The following is a 17520-nucleotide window of genomic DNA, read 5'->3' as shown; positions in this document are numbered from 1 at the left end:
TCTGCAACAGTAGGCTAGCAGAGGTGGAAAGTAACTAAGTACATTTACTCGAATACAGTAAGTAGGCTACAATTTTGCGGTACTTGCACTTTACTTGAGTAACATTTTCTGCTACTTTTATTTAACCTTTATTTATACAGGTGAATCACCTTGAGACCTGGGTCTCATTTTCAAGTGCGACCTGCGACTTTAGTTGATAGTCAAAGATCTAAGTACTTTTTCCACCCCTGCTGACTTTAGCTGAGTCTCCATTGAATCTCCAGTCCAGCAGACAGCAGGTCTTGGTTGTTACTCAGGTCCAGCTCTCTCACATGGGAGCTGGGGTTGGGCTTCAGAGCTGACTTCACATTTAACATCGTGATTGACAAGACCTGGCTCCGCTCCTCCCTCCTCATCCCTGAGGCTGCTGGTCGTCATGGTGACCTCCCCTCCCTCTACAGTAGTCTATCGGAGCGTCTCGGCTGAAACCCGAGTGGGCGACACCCGAGCCGGTCACCCGGGCCGCTGAATGTTTCATGACGGCTCCATCTCCACACGTCCAACCAGGAGAACCAGGAGCCCTAACCCAGCCGCATAGAGTCCAACCAAAACCAGTCAGGAGCCAGCCACACAGAGCCATCTCAACACCGTCCAACCAGGAGAACTTTGGCAGAACAAAATAATTCTGAACTCAGGAGCCAGCCGCAGAGTCCAATCAAAACCAACCAGAACCAGCCAGGAGCCACAGGACGGACTGGATGCTTGTGAATTAGGGCTAAATAAATAGACTTGAATTGACCCACTCTGACACACCAGGAGGCCAGAGGCAGGTATCTCTCTCTTACTTTGGATCATCTTTGTCTTTATAGAAATAACCTTGTGAACTCTTAGTCAGGTTCACTATGTCTTTTTGTTCAAGTTTCGTGGGGATTTGCAAAACTATACATTTTCGGAATCGTCAGAACCTGTAGAATCTGAAAACCAATGTTGGCATTTGCACAGACACCTGCATGGCCGCCATTTTGGCGTTTCAAAATGGTCGCCATAAAATACATAATTTGCTCTATCTTGGCTTCTATTCAACCTAGAAACTTAATTTAAAAAGCTAATCCTATGTTTTCTGGGTCGAGAAAACCACTGGTGGCATCATTAGACTTCGAATCCTAACCCTTGATTCACTTTTAGGACCTTTTATCACTTTCGGGTGCACGGCACACCATATTCAACCACCTTGCAGTGAACCGCTGGTAAGTAAAATTATGTAGTGGTCTATATTGGACAGCATTCACCATATGGGGCACATGGGGGGGGGGGGGTGGATAAAAAAACAAAAACATAATGGGGCACATAGTTGTCATTTTGGCATTTCAAAATGGTCGCCATAAAATACATAATTTGCTCTATCTTGGCTTCTATTCAACCTAGAAACTTAATTTAAAAGGCTAATCCTATGTTTTCTGGGTCAGGAAAACCACTGGTGGCATCATTAGACTTCTTATCCAAACACTTGATTCACTTTTTGAATAAAAAAACAAAAACATAATGGGGCACATAGTTGCACTGCCCCTTTAAGACTTTTGCGTAGTTCCATCGGCAGAGAGCGGGAAAACGCCAAAGAGCGGGAAACCTGTTGTGGACGTTCCTGCTGCTTCCACAATGACACAGCAGTATACTGAGGTGAATAATTTTATATATAATATATATATATAATAATCTTAAGGTTATGAAAATAAAAACAACTGATAGGATAGTTTGTAATTGTTTTATATTCTGTTATGGGAAGTAAGCAAATGTGAGTTCCCTTTTTATGTGTTCCTCATAAAGTTAACTAGCTAACTAGATATTTCAGATGTACTGCTTATATTGAGCTCCTTGCAATATTAATGTTCATTGTTATGCTAATCACTGGCAAGCTAGTTGGCATAAAAAAAGAAGCTAGTTAGCATAATTAATTTGAAGATGGGGAGGCATTCACTTGCACTGGCTGTATTGATGTGTAGACTAACCTACTGTACAAAAGTAGTAATGAAATTTAGCTTGTGTGAAATTAATTATAAGAGATTTGTTTGTTCTGTACTCAGGAGATAACTCATTGTGGATGAAAGTCCTGATGACAACAACTCTAAGGAGTCTACTGAGGTGAATAATTTTATAATGCTATAATAAGGTTATAAAAATGAAAACAACTGATAGGATAGTTTGTAATTGTTATATATTTTCTCATGGGAAGTAGGTTAATCTGAGTTCCTTTTTTATGTGTCCCTCATGAATTTAGCTACAGTAGCTAGCTATTTCTACAAAGATTTACTTAAAATGCTTTTATTGGGCAATTTGCAACGCTAATGGATATCGTTATACTTTCAGGGCATAACTCATGATGGATGAAAAACCTGATGACAATGACTCTAAGGAGCCTGTCAACTGGAAACTATGCATCTTCTGCCAAGAGTCTAACACTAGTAAAGGGGCAGTTGTTCTGAATCCCAGGATCGAATCCTATCAGAAAGTACTTGATATGGTGACGGATCGAGCTGTCAGAAATGATGGACAATTTGTTTCAATTCAAAGACATCTCCAAGGATGTACCAAAGAAATGCTTCTCAACAAGGAAACAACATGGCATCGAAGCTGTTATTCTTCTGCCACAAACCAGACAGAGTTGCAGCGAGCCAGTGATCGCTTTGAACATTCAATGTCCACAGGACAGTATGCCGTAAAAAAACGTGGCTGTAAAAGATCATGCTCAGAAATGGAAGCAGATAAACCAGGGACATCAATGCCATTCACAAGATCTGCGACAAAACCTTTGTCAAAAGACCAGTGCTTCTTCTGTCAATTGGATAACGGTCAAGCTCTCTACACAATCAGAACTGGGAACTCGGGGGAGGTACTCAGGCAAGCAGTAGAAATTTCCCAAGATCCAGTGTTGATGACAAGATTAAGCAATGCAATATCGCCAAGTGATGCCCATGCAATAGATATCAGATATCACAAGTCATGTTGGAGAGAACATGTGTTCCATGTCATCAGAGATCATACATGTACCAGTGACAAAGCCAAATCCACAAGGGCAGACCTGCCCATGCAGATGCCATGCTTGATCGAGTTGATCAATCTCATTGACATACAAACTCAACATCAGTCAGCCCATGTCCTGACAAGTCAGCCCCCGTCCTGACAATTTGCTCAACCCATTATCTCTGCATTCTGCTTAAACCTGTCAGCCCAGGTCCTGAGAAGTCAGTCCACATCCTGACAACTTGCTCAACCCATTATCCCTGCATCCTGCTTAAACCTCAGTCAGCCCACGTCCTGACAAGTCAGCCAATGTCCTGACAATCTGCATAACCCATCATTCCGGCATTTGCATAAACCTCAATCAGCCCTTGGCCCCCTTTTCCTCATCTCTCCCTATCATCACATGACAAGATCCTGGTTCATCCTTCACTTCAAGACCACACTCCAGAAATGCAACATCCCTGCAGAGAACCATTCCAGTCACTCCTTCAGGATCGGAGCAGCCACATCAGCAGCCATGCAGGGGGTGTCCTCCGCCTCCCTTCAACAACTGGGGCGCTGGTCCTCATCAGCCTATGCATCCTACATTCGTCCAGAGCAAGACGCCATATTATCAGCCCAAAGATCCCTCCTTCCATGACTAAAGAGGCAACAAGCACTTCGTTGGTGGTGATCAAACTCTCCTTTTCTCTTCAATGCGCCCGTGCCCGGGCTATCCACATCCACTCCCTTGCATCCCCGCTTTGCCTTAAAAAACCCCGGTCAGCCCCTCATCTCCTGGCATGCATAAATTCTCCCCCTGTCAGCCCAGGACCTGACTAAAGCATACCCCAGGCGAGCTCCATGACCCCCGTTTTCACTCTCCCAGTTCCTGAAATAACTTTAAATTCCTTTGGGGGATGTCCTATCTCATACAGCACCGACGCCCTCTCTCATAAGCAAGAGGAGCGTCACATCATGGAGTCATACGCCATACTCAAACCGTCTATTCTGATTCAATAAAGTTTGTTAAAATTATATTAAGAGTCTCTCATGATTGAAGTGTAGTCGTAGACTGAATTTCAATCATGGAAGACCAAATAAGGCATTAATAGAGCACCCCATGCTGTCATATACCCCTCAGCCCAAATGACGTCACTAAATCACTAAACGACGTCACCATCTCCGACGTCACCTTCTCCATGACGTCCCAAATGACATCAGTTATGACATCATAAATGACATCATAAATGACATCAGTTATGACATCATAAATGCCCTTCTCCCAAATGACATCAGTTATGACATCATAAATGACATCAGTTATGACATCATAAATGCCCTTCTCCTGGTACTATATAAAGCCCCCATCACCACAGCTTAAATCACACTTGTGCAGTCATCACTCACCTTGTGTCAGCATCACGCATTCATCCAGCATCTCCAGAGCAAAAAGCTTCATCCCACCACCTCCCCAGATCACCACCAATGTCATGACTCCTGTTGGAAACAAATCCCCTTAGGGGGGATGTCCTATCTCATACAGCACCGACGCCCTCTCTCATAAGCAAGAGGAGCGTCACATCATGGAGTGGTTTCAACAGTACATGAAGGCTGACAGGGACATCATCTCAGCACTGATGAAACTGACAGAGGAAGGTGACCTAACTCAGGAGGTGAAGGATGCATTGGGCAACTTTGTATGCTCACTGTACTGTCCAAAGGGCATCCATATAACAACAATTCCTGATCTAAGGTGGCATCTGTTTTGTAAACATCTGGCAGAAAGCAGCAAGTTGCCTCCAACAGTTGGTGCCCTTGAGGAGCACATTGAGCGTGTGCACGTGCAGAGTAGGGTGTGGTGCCAAGCCACTGTGATGTGGCAACGTCTGTTGGACCCACTCAAACATGGCTATTACCAGAATGACCATGGTGAGATACTAGCTACCACCACAAAGGTTCCACCTGCACCAGAGGCCATTGTAGAGTTGGTCAGATGTCAGTGTAAAGCTCATTGCACAACCCAGAGATGTTCATGCAGGAGAAACAACTTGGCTTGCACAGACCTTTGTTTGTGTGGAAGTGACTGCGAAAATGATGCGGACTGTAATGCAGAAGATTACACTCAGAACAGTGACGAAGATGTCTAAAAGCAAGATATATAGCTAGTAAATGCTTATGATGACCTGACATGACTGGCTACTGACTTCCATGTTCTTTCCATTATTTATTGTTATATTTATTGTTATATTTATTGTTATATGTATTGTTATTTATTGTTGTTTGGAAATAAATGCGTATGTGCATTATGTAATACATTATATCACAAATATAAAGACAATGGTGTTCAATTACCTGTTTGTTGATTTTCTATAATCCCAAGCACTATTTTGATGGCTTTATTGGATTCCTTGATTAGCCCTTTAAATTAAGTTTCTAGGTTGAATAGAAGCCAAGATATAGCAAATTATGTATTTTATGGCGACCATTTTGAAATGCCAAAATGACAACTATGTGCCCCATTATGTTTTTGTTTTTTTATCCACCCCCCCCCCCCCCCCCCCCATGTGCCCCATATGGTGAATGCTGTCCAATATAGACCACTACATAATTTTACTTACCAGCGGTTCACTGCAAGGTGGTTGAATATGGTGTGCCATGCACCCGAAAGTGATAAAAGGTCCTAAAAGTGAATCAAGGGTTAGGATTAGAAGTCTAATGATGCCACCAGTGGTTTCCTCAACCCGGAAAACATAGGATTAGCCTTTTAAATTAAGTTTCTAGGTTGAATAGAAGCCAAGATAGCGCAAATTATGTATTTTATGGCGACCATTTTGAAACGCCAAAATGGCCGCCATGCAGGGGTCTGTGCAAATGCCAACATTGGTTTTTGGATTCTACAGGTTCTGACGATTCCGAAAATGTATAGTTTTGCAAATCCCCACGAAACTTGAACAAAGGTATATTTTGTGACATAGTGAACCTGACTATCTATTGAGCGGTGACTGTTAAAGAAAACTGTAATTCTGATCAAAAACAGCTCCATTCAGTAGTTTGTTGTGTTTCTCTTCTTGATGCATAACCGGCCAATCGTAGATGAGGTGACGTCACCTCCAGATCTTTCCAGCAGCTACGAGTGTTTTATGGAAGTCCATTTCTGCCAGTGTGATGGAAATATACATTTAGGTCCTTTGAGAAACTTTCTCAAAATAATGAGACACTTTGTCGATGTTTTGAGAAATTTTGAGGATCCTTCTCATTATTTTGAGTCATTATTTTGAGAAAGTTCTTCACCTTACTTACAGGACTCCCCCCCCCTCATCACACCACATATCAGAAGACGTTTCAGGATGTCAAACCATTTGGCTAATGTGTCAGCCCCTCATAATCAAAGAGCGAGGGCTTCTATTTAGAGGTGCCATTTTGCACAAAAAGATGTCCAACAGTCACACAGGGAGGAGAGGAGAGGAGAGGAGGGGAGGAGGGGAGGGGAAGGGAGAGGAGAGGAGGGGAGAGGAGAGGAGAGGAGGGGAGGGGAGGGGAGAGGAGGGGAGGAGCTGAGTGAGAGGAGCCACTCACCTTTTTCCTCACTGAAATAACTCTTACTGTTGCTATTACTATTTCTCTCCATGCAAAACCAACAGCTGAAGTTCTGTAGGCATGTTCTGTGTGGGCTGTTGAAAAGCATTGTGGGAAATGTAGGAAATGGCTAAGTGATGGAGAAGTAGAGTCTGAGTCATCAGTGCTCAAGTCCAAGTTGAGTCGACCCGAGGCCCGTGATGACTGGTGGCCCGTGATGGGTTGATCTCATAGCTGCTCTCTCCTCCAGGCAGCAGGGGAGGAGGCAGCATGTCTGAAGCCAGGCAGCGAACTCTCTCCACGGCCGGAGAGTCTCTGTACCAGGTGCTCGGCCTGGAGAAAGGCTGCACCCATGACGAGATCAAGAAGTCCTACAGGTGAGAAAGCAGCCACACCACAACTCACACACCCATATTCACATCAACTCACACACTCATATTCACATCAACTCACACACTCATATTCACATCGACTCACACACTCATATTCACATCAACTCACACACTCATATTCACATCAACTCACACACTCATATTCACATCGACTCACACACTCATATTCACATCAACTCACACACTCATATTCACATCAACTCACACACTCATATTCACATCAACTCACACACTCATATTCACATCAACTCACACACTCATATTCACATCAACTCACACACTCATATTCACATCAACTCACACACTCATATTCACATCGACTCACACACTCATATTCACATCAACTCACACACTCATATTCACATCAACTCACACACTCATATTCACATCAACTCACACACTCATATTCACATCGACTCACACACTCATATTCACATCAACTCACACACTCATATTCACATCAACTCACACACTCATATTCACATCAACTCACACACTCATATTCACATCAACTCACACACTCATATTCACATCAACTCACACACTCATATTCACATCGACTCACACACTCATATTCACATCAACTCACACACTCATATTCACATCGACTCACACACTCATATTCACATCGACTCACACACTCATATTCACATCAACTCACACACTCATATTCACATCAACTCACACACTCATATTCACATCGACTCACACACTCATATTCACATCAACTCACACACTCATATTCACATCGACTCACACACTCATATTCACATCGACTCACACACTCATATTCACATCGACTCACACACTCATATTCACATCAACTCACACACTCATATTCACATCAACTCACACACTCATATTCACATCAACTCACACACCCATATTCACATCGACTCACACACTCATATTCACATCAACTCACACACTCATATTCACATCGACTCACACACTCATATTCACATCAACTCACACACTCATATTCACATCAACTCACACACTCATATTCACATCAACTCACACACTCATATTCACATCGACTCACACACTCAAGATTCAAGATTTTTATTGTCACTCTGTGGTACAAGTATCACGTGTGAAATTCTTGTGCTGTGGACTCCGTTTACAACATAGTACAAATATAACAGGGCATATGAGTGCAAAAACAACAAGAGACACAACAAGCAATAAGGCAGTAGAGTGATACGACAAGTCAAGTCAAGTCAAGTCAAATTTTATTTATATAGCACCTTTCATACACAAAGGCAATTCAAGGTGCTTTACAAAAAAATAATCGAAAAAACAAGCAGTCAGAGACAGTCAGAGACAGTGGCATATTCACTGCACATAGGTGCACATGTCATGTGCATACTTTAGACGTGCTTAAACATTTTAAATTCGACGTATTTGACGTACAGGTGCAAATAGCATATACCTAATTAAACATACAATTAAACATTAGACATACATAATGGTAGCATCTACAGTGCGGTACAGTACAGCTACTACACTATTTGTGTATGTTAAGGAGTCTCGTGGCCTGCGGGAAGAAACTGTCCCTCAAGCGATTTGTGCGTGCTTTTGGGACCCTGTATCTCCTCCCTGAGGGTAACAGGGAGAACAGGCTGTTGTGGGGATGGTTTGTGTCTTTGATGATCTTCAGGGACCTCCTGAGGCACCGCTGGTTATACAATTCATGCAGTTCTGGCAGCTCACATTCACATCGATTACATTTAAAGGTTGGCTTTAATAATAATCAACCCACTTTGTATCATTAATCATCTGGGTAATATACTGTAAGCACATGGGCAGTGTTTGCCTTCTCTCTGTGTTCTCCTCACGGAGATCTCCCATGTCCTCCTCTGGCAAAGCGCTCCGTTGTGACGCGTAACGGAGCTGCGGAAGTTGTGCTGGAGAGGCAGAATCTGCTCCGAGGGCGGCTGTTATTGTTTATTTTTATTTTTTAACTATGAGCCTTAATGACTTGGTGGTGCGGGCAGAGTTGCAGGGTGAGCTAAACAGAGACAGAAGGTAAACACTGCCCATGTGCTTATTTTACCTAGATTATATATGATACAAAGTGGGTTGATTACCGGTCATTCTTTTAGTAGTTGGGATCCTAGCACAGTTCAAAATGAATGCAGGACTTTGACTTGTAACAAGAGTATTTTGATACTGTGGTATTTCTAATTCTTTAAAAGATCTGAGTAGTTCATCTTTTTATTTATCCTTTATTTAACCAGGTTAAAAACCCATTGAGATCAGTGATCTCTTTCACCAAGGTGACCTGTAGCCTGTACTACGAAGCTAGTTTAATGCCTTATCCGAGTAAGTTTGAGTTTAAACCTGGTTTAGCCGTACTACAAAGCAAGTTAACTTTCAATCACCATGGCAACTGACGCTGCAAAGCTAACCTGGTCGCGACCAGGTTAGCTTAAGAGGATAAGATCAAAATCCATGAGAGACCCATATAATCGGCTCTCTGGAGTCACTCACCATTCATAAGATCGCCATATGAAAAATAGATTGCAGTCAACTGAGAATAGAACAAGCAAAACATTCGTGGCTCTGTAGGCTACATAATTAAATTAAGCCTACTTACCACTTTGTCTTAACAGCTCAACGATGCGTGGAGAAATATGATCACTATTAATCACCGCGGCGCATATCATGAACGGACCCTCAAATGGAGTGAGGGTGATATTCTCCTACATGCCAGAAAAGCCTATACATATAATATAGATATGGGATAAATATGGGATAGCCCCAATACTAAATATGCAGGCTATTCTTGCATCTTTCAGCTGGAACTGTGTCCTGTAGGCTGTATGCCAATATATGAGCAAAAATAGGCTAGTTTTTATCAATGATAACTATGCCCGCATCGTCTCAATTCAGTTCAGCAGTTTTCTCTTTTATAGTAGGCTATTAGGCTTTATACTAGGCTATTTTATATATGAATTATTCGATCAGTGCAACCACACACATGAGTGATAGAGATCATTATTCATTGAGCATGCGTTTCTAAATCTATGGTCTAAATAGGCTTACAGATTGTGAAAATGTATAGACTGAGATTACACATTTACATTTGTTGCTGCTGTATCAATGCAGCTGTATCAGACAGAAATCGCTGATCAAAGTAAATCAAATGACTGATGTGAATACAAGCTGCTGCTTTAGACAGCCCTTCAGCAGACTATCCAACGCGGATTTTCATTCTGACATTAAATCGCGGATACATTAAATATCCGCTAAAACTCTGATCATGCACTGCACTTTCATTGAACGAGGAAATGGGTGTGGAAATGGGTGTGGGCGTGGATCAACTCAGCTGTTCATAATGTGATTGGCTAGCGCACCTCTTTCGCGTGGACGCGCGCCTGTGCACGAGCGAAAAACGTGCGCGTGCACAGGCAGATCCCAGCTTTAGTTATCGAGTAGAAAACCTGCGTCGTAGTATCCTTAAACTAGATAGCTTTGATCCTGTTCAGTCAAACCAGATCAAAGTGACAGATCGCGGGTCTGTTATAGCTTCGTAGTACAGGGTACAGGCCAAGAAGGCAGCACAACATGTCAACAGTACATATAAACATACAACAATACAGCAATACAATAATATAAAATGTGATTCTACAAATCTAGTTGCAAAGACATTGACCAATGGTCTCACGTTCCATGTCCTTCAGGATCCCGCCAAACTCAGCATGGGAGACCAATTCTGGCAATTTTAAATCCTTCTGAAGGGTATTCCAAGCTAAGGGGGCAGCGTATTTAAAAGCTCTTTCTCCCCACTTGGTGCGAGGATGCGGAGCAGTCAACTGGAAATAATCCTGTGAACGTAGGCCATAGTGGCTGTGGCTTCTGGACAGATATGTCCGTAAATAAGACGGGACAAGCCCAAGCAGAGTTTTATAAATAAAACTCAGCCAGTGTGTACGCCTGCGTACATACAGAGATGGCCATTCAACTTTTTCGTACAACGTACAATGGTGGGTAAGCCGTTTACAACCTACTAGTAGTAGTAGCTAGTACCACTGTAATGTGACCAGATTTCTGAAATGGAAAATAATTTCCACTTCGGCAGTCAATATATCATTCAAATATACAATGTTAAAAAAAGGGTGACGATTCTGGTTTCATGTATTTTGACCATGGTGTAATAAACAGGTCGACTGTCTGATATCCCTCCAAAATACCAAGACCTTGAACACCACAGAAAAAATCATGCTGTGATTTGATATCACAATCCTTTGATATGTCTGTAGCATGACATGGTTGGGACCAATGGATGGCTCAGGTCTTCTAGTTTACTAGTTTCATATAAGTATCTTCACTATAGCTTTAGAAGTGAGCCTGCTAGAGCCTCTGAAAGAGAGTAATGTCGGCCGCGGACGAAGAGTAGAAATTGGGGACATTTGGGGACAGCTCCAGCAAAAATGGGGACTGTCCCTGAAAATCAGGGACGACCATCTGGTCACCTTAGAGTACTGCAACTAGCCTCCTACTATTACTGCAGCTAATAAAGAAAAACATCGCATGGATGCATAACTGGGACGTATCCTCAGTGATGTACCCTGGGGTCATAGGATGTTTCGGGTCTCGCAACATCATACACCCTCGCCCAGGTGACCCAGCCGGGGCTGGCCAAGCCCCAACTTACGTCCCAGTAGCTACCCACGGTCAGCCCTATAGGGAGGGTCGAGGGTGGTCATGCGGTCAGGGCCACTCAATACGCTGCTCCGGAACTACTCTGCCGGGACCGGGGGAGGGAGAGGGCTCTGGTACGTAGAGGGACCGGGCTCTGTGGGTTGCCACCCGGCCGGGTTCCTCCCTCGTCTCACCAGGTCTACGACCTGTGCGCTGCACCAGAGTCCCCCGCTCCAAACATCTCATTCCGAGGTGATGGTATCTTAGTGGACACCATGCAGTACCAGTACTTGGTGGCACTGCAGTCTCCACTTGCGGCTTGAATGGCCCTCCTAAAAGGCCTTTCGTGGGTTTTTGGGCTTCTTCCTCACGGAAGACGCAGGCTGGGGAGCTAACCCATACTGCTACCCGGGTGCCGTCCCTGTTCCGGCTGTCGATAATAAAAAAAATGTAATAATAATAAGATAGTAAATGTGTCCTCTGTCAGGAAGCTGGCGTTACGTTTCCACCCGGATAAGAACCCAGACAACCCGGAGGCATCGGAGAAGTTTAAGGAGCTGAACGCTGCCCACGCCGTGCTCGCCGACCTCAGCAAGAGGAACATCTACGACTCGTACGGCTCGCTGGGCCTTTACGTCGCCCAGCAGTTTGGAGAGGACAACGTCAACACGTACTTCATGTTGTCCACATGGTGGGCCAAGGTGTGTGTGTGTGTGTGTGTGTGTGTGTGTGTGTGTGTGTGTGTGTGTGTGTGCGCGTGTGTGCGTGTACAGTATGTGTGTGTGTGGGTGGGTGGGTGGGTGTGTCTTCTGAAGGATTAGCAGCATAAGGATGGAAAGTTGAGAAAATGCTCCAAAAGTAAGGACCTTTTGAGGGATGCATTAGTTTCAGGTTAAGAGGAGAATCAAGATTAGGTTAGGCTTAGGCTTTATGTTATCGTAGGCTAGAGAGAGAGAGAGTGTGTGTGTGTGTGTGAGAGAGAGAGAGAGAGTGTGTGTGTGTGTGTGTGTGAGAGAGTGTGTGCATGTGTGTGAGAGAGAGAGAGAGAGAGAGTGTTGTGTGTGTGTGTGTGTGTGTGTGTGTGTGTGTGTGTGCGTGACCTTACATCTCTTCTTCACTGAGTGTGCATTAGTCTCTTAAAACAGGCACGTTGGCTGCAAATGCTCCCGACAACTACTTCAATGGTATTCGGAATACCATTGAACCTTTCAGTCTGCCTCTGGCCAAATTTTAATGGGCAAGCGTACAGACTGTTTATGGAGCATTTGAAGATTGTAGACAAGATAATCGGACTTGAAAGACTAAGTTTGTATGGGATTCAAACTGTGGTCTGACATTCAGAAGGTTGCGACTCCCCAAACACTCTGGGAAAACCTTGGGGGTGAGAAAGTGAATAGAAGCTGTTGACGTGCCTTTGAGCAAAGCTCCAGTCACTCCTGATTCCCGTTTAAATCCTCGGGTCCCCCATGTCTCAAATTTCAAATTCAAATAAGCAGCCATTAGGCCTAATTGATTATTTTGGCGATTTCTCTGGGATGCGTGTTGTGGGGAATGCATATTTCTTTGCATCTACATTAAACTTCTGCTTATTTGCACACGACATCGGGCAGACAAACAGGCAGACAAACAGGCAGACAAACAGGCAGACAGACCAAACCTGTTCTAGATGGCTTTGGCCACACTGTAAAAATGTTATGAATTCCATGTCTTAAGACAGGATGTTACACCTCCTCAGTAACATCAGAGAACCTCTGTAGCAGGACAGAATCAATCAGGGTCCATGCTAGAATGGATCGTCTAGAAGGACATGAGGATGTCATTGTTTGGTCAGTAACTTGGAACCCCCAACCCCCTCTCTCCTGTAGTCCTGCAGGCCTGTAGTCTATCTCTCTCCTGTAGTCCTGCAGGCCGGAGTCTATCTCTCTCCTGTAGTCCTGCAGGCCTGTAGTCTATCTCTCTCCTGTAGTCCTGCAGGCCGGAGTCTATCTCTCTCCTGTAGTCCTGCAGGCCTGTAGTCTATCTCTCTCCTGTAGTCCTGCAGGCCTGTAGTCTATCTCTCTCCTGTAGTCCTGCAGGCCGGAGTCTATCTCTCTCCTGTAGTCCTGCATGCCGGAGTCTATCTCTCTCCTGTAGTCCTGCAGGCCTGGAGTCTATCTCTCTCCTGTAGTCCTGCATGCCTGTAGTCTATCTCTCTCCTGTAGTCCTGCAGGCCTGTAGTCTATCTCTCTCCTGTAGTCCTGCAGGCCGGAGTCTATCTCTCTCCTGTAGTCCTGCATGCCGGAGTCTATCTCTCTCCTGTAGTCCTGCAGGCCTGTAGTCTATCTCTCTCCTGTAGTCCTGCATGCCTGTAGTCTATCTCTCTCCTGTAGTCCTGCATGCCGGAGTCTATCTCTCTCCTGTAGTCCTGCAGGCCTGTAGTCTATCTCTCTCCTGTAGTCCTGCAGGCCTGTAGTCTATCTCTCTCCTGTAGTCCTGCAGGCCTGTAGTCTATCTCTCTCCTGTAGTCCTGCATGCCTGTAGTCTATCTCTCTCCTGTAGTCCTGCAGGCCTGGAGTCTATCTCTCTCCTGTAGTCCTGCATGCCTGTAGTCTATCTCTCTCCTGTAGTCCTGCATGCCTGTAGTCTATCTCTCTCCTGTAGTCCTGCATGCCGGAGTCTATCTCTCTCCTGTAGTCCTGCAGGCCTGTAGTCTATCTCTCTCCTGTAGTCCTGCAGGCCTGTAGTCTATCTCTCTCCTGTAGTCCTGCAGGCCTGTAGTCTATCTCTCTCCTGTAGTCCTGCATGCCTGTAGTCTATCTCTCTCCTGTAGTCCTGCAGGCCTGGAGTCTATCTCTCTCCTGTAGTCCTGCAGGCCTGTAGTCTATCTCTCTCCTGTAGTCCTGCATGCCTGTAGTCTATCTCTCTCCTGTAGTCCTGCATGCCGGAGTCTATCTCTCTCCTGTAGTCCTGCAGGCCGGAGTCTATCTCTCTCCTGTAGTCCTGCAGGCCTGTAGTCTATCTCTCTCCTGTAGTCCTGCATGCCTGTAGTCTATCTCTCTCCTGTAGTCCTGCATGCCTGTAGTCTATCTCTCTCCTGTAGTCCTGCATGCCGGAGTCTATCTCTCTCCTGTAGTCCTGCAGGCCTGTAGTCTATCTCTCTCCTGTAGTCCTGCAGGCCTGTAGTCTATCTCTCTCCTGTAGTCCTGCAGGCCTGGAGTCTATCTCTCTCCTGTAGTCCTGCAGGCCTGTAGTCTATCTCTCTCCTGTAGTCCTGCATGCCTGTAGTCTATCTCTCTCCTGTAGTCCTGCATGCCGGAGTCTATCTCTCTCCTGTAGTCCTGCAGGCTGGAGTCTATCTCTCTCCTGTAGTCCTGCATGCAGGGCGGACGTATCTCCTGTCCTCTAGCTCTCTCCTGTAGTCCTGCAGGCAGGGCGGACGTAGCAACAAGCAACAGAAGACCATGAAACACAGGATTTGATACGAGATAATTTCTGATTTGCAGGAATCTGAGCCAGTTCGTGCCGGGCAACTCACTTTCTCTTCAGTAGCTCAAAACAACATACAGTTAATATAACCAACCAACCAACCAACCCCATACATTTCCACATACAGTTAAGGGAGTGAGTGTCAGTGCACGAGTTCATAGAGCCAAGGACTTGTAACTCCTGAGTCATTAAAAGACTGTAGTTTTGAGTGATTCATTCATGACTCTTGACTCACACATCAGACTGTAAGTGAGTCTATTGGTTGATTTTGTGAGCTGGGTTCAACAAAGAAGAAGAAGATCCATGTGGAGTCAGGTGTTGAATGATGTCAGCACATGAGAGGCCATTCTCCTTTGTTCAGTGAGCATGTGGGTCAGTGGGTGCACTTAATAATGGATACATCATAAGAATCAATATGGCCGCATGCAGCAATGATTGGGTCCAAGCAGTAGTAGTATTAGTAGTAATAGTATTAGTGGTAGCAGTAGTAGTAATAATAATAATAGTAGTAGTAGTGGTTATCTATTGTTTGTCTGTCTGTCTGTCTGTCTGTCTGTCTGTCTGTCTGTCTGTCTGTCTGCCTGACTGACTGTCTGTGTCTCTGTAGGGTTTGTTTGCAGTATGCGGTGTACTGACAGGCTTTTACTGCTGCTGCTGCCTGTGCTGCTGCTGTAACTGCTGCTGCGGGAAGCTCAGGCCGACGCCCACCAGTGAGGGGGCGGAGCCAGACAGCTACGCTTCCCCCGACGACCTGGAGGAGGAACTACGCAACGACCAAGACTATGGTGAGGCCTCGAGTGCTCTGTTTCGACCCGACCCATTAACATAAATTGTCAGCCCAGCCCGTCAGGCTGGGTCGGGTACGGTTGGGCTCGGGCTGAATGCATTGACAGTAGGCCAGATTGATACTCTCTCTTTATTCTCTCTCACTCTCTTCCATACTTACACACACACACACACACACACACACACACACACACACACACACACACACACACACACACACACACACACACACACACACACACACACACACACACACACACACACACACACACACACACACACACACACACACAGCTTAGAGTTCTCAGTTTCAGCCTGAGCCCGACGGAACCCGACCCAGCCTGATGGGCTCTGGTCGGGTTCGGGCTAACAATTTATGCTAAGTGGTCGGGCTTCAACTTACTAGGGTTGGGTCGGCCTTGAATTTTCAGTAATAGTTATAAATATAAAAAAAATAAAAATAAATTTACCATGCCCCCAGGGCAGACACATGGCATTCATTCTAAATGGGTGTTCTTCTCCACCTGTGCATTGTTGCTGGCTGGACGTTCTGCTGGGCCAAGCAGCAGAATGTCCAGCGACAGGTGATGGCCCTGACATCTCAGGTGGCAGCTTCATTTAACCAGCTGTTTAAAACCAGTCTAGATGCAGCTATGTGATAATAAATAGATAAATACATAAATAAATACCATTGCTTTATACCCCTCCCACAAATTAATGCAACCTTAATGCAATGTGGTCTCCCACCTGCACCATGCTCAGCTGGACACCTACTGTAATCCATGATGGTAAGAGTTGTTAAACTCACCCCCAAGTTTCAAGGCCCATTAGCCTATTTCAATCCCACTGAAATCAACCATTTTGTGTCTAAAAGGCAGGAAGTAAAACAAAGACAAAGAAAAGCCTGCTGTTCCGGGATGAATACGAGAAATGAGCCAACAGGATATTTAATCCGTGGGGCTTTTAGACACAAAAAGGCTGAATTGGGTGGGATGTGAAATAGGCGTACTAACCAGCTTCGCCAAGCGCTCTGGAAGCGGGAGAGCGTGGGATCAAATCCCGCCTCCACCCCCGAGCAAGCCCTTAACATAGGTTACAGGTTGCAATAAAGCAGGCCTGCTGGGTACTTTGGGTGGATGGTTGTAAAGATAACAGAATGAGAGGAAGCGGATGTTGATCAGGAACAAAAATTGAATATGCTTCATGTGAGTTTTACAATAGCCTCCTATCAAAGTGGCCCACTTACATTTGATCCAAAGGTAGAAGGGAGACACACACATTCCAGCCTAGTAGGGCAGGTGCAGAACTTAGTGGTAAATGCAAAGAAAATTATAAAAAAGTTTGCACACTGCAAAGGGCTCCAGTTAGTTTTTATGAAGAAGGGCAGGGTGCTGCCCGAAACGTTACCACACGGTGTTGCAATAAAAAACTAACTGGAGCCCTTTGCAGTGTGCAAACTTTTTATAATTTTCTTTCCACTTACATTTGATAAATATAAAAATCTTAGATTAACTTGATCAAATTGATCGTAAATTGCTTTTTTGTGTTTGCCTGTGTCTCTCTGTCCGCTGCAGATGGAGACGCCCCGATCGTTCAGCAGCCGACCAACGCCAGTGAGAAGACGCAGCTGATCGGAGACGGACACCGCCGATACGGAGACACCTACACATGA

General features: G+C 44.9%; 1 protein-coding gene across 1 annotated transcript; it reads left to right on the top strand.

Moving 5' to 3' along the window:
• Positions 1 to 6812: 6812 nt before the first annotated feature.
• LOC310796635 (dnaJ homolog subfamily C member 5-like) lies at positions 6813 to 17520 on the top strand (the record flags this gene model as incomplete). Its single annotated transcript, XM_083658865.1, has 4 exons — positions 6813 to 6932; positions 12085 to 12298; positions 15670 to 15847; positions 17423 to 17520. The coding sequence occupies exons 1-4, from the start codon at positions 6826 to 6828 to the stop codon at positions 17518 to 17520; spliced, it is 597 nt and encodes a 198-aa protein (XP_083514991.1). The 5' UTR covers positions 6813 to 6825.

Source organism: Poromitra crassiceps (assembly GCF_964638095.1).
Source record: "Poromitra crassiceps genome assembly, chromosome: 23".
Lineage (NCBI taxonomy): Eukaryota > Metazoa > Chordata > Actinopteri > Beryciformes > Melamphaidae > Poromitra > Poromitra crassiceps.
The sequence above is the reverse complement of the archived record's forward strand: the minus strand, read 5'-3'. Positions and strand labels throughout refer to the sequence as shown.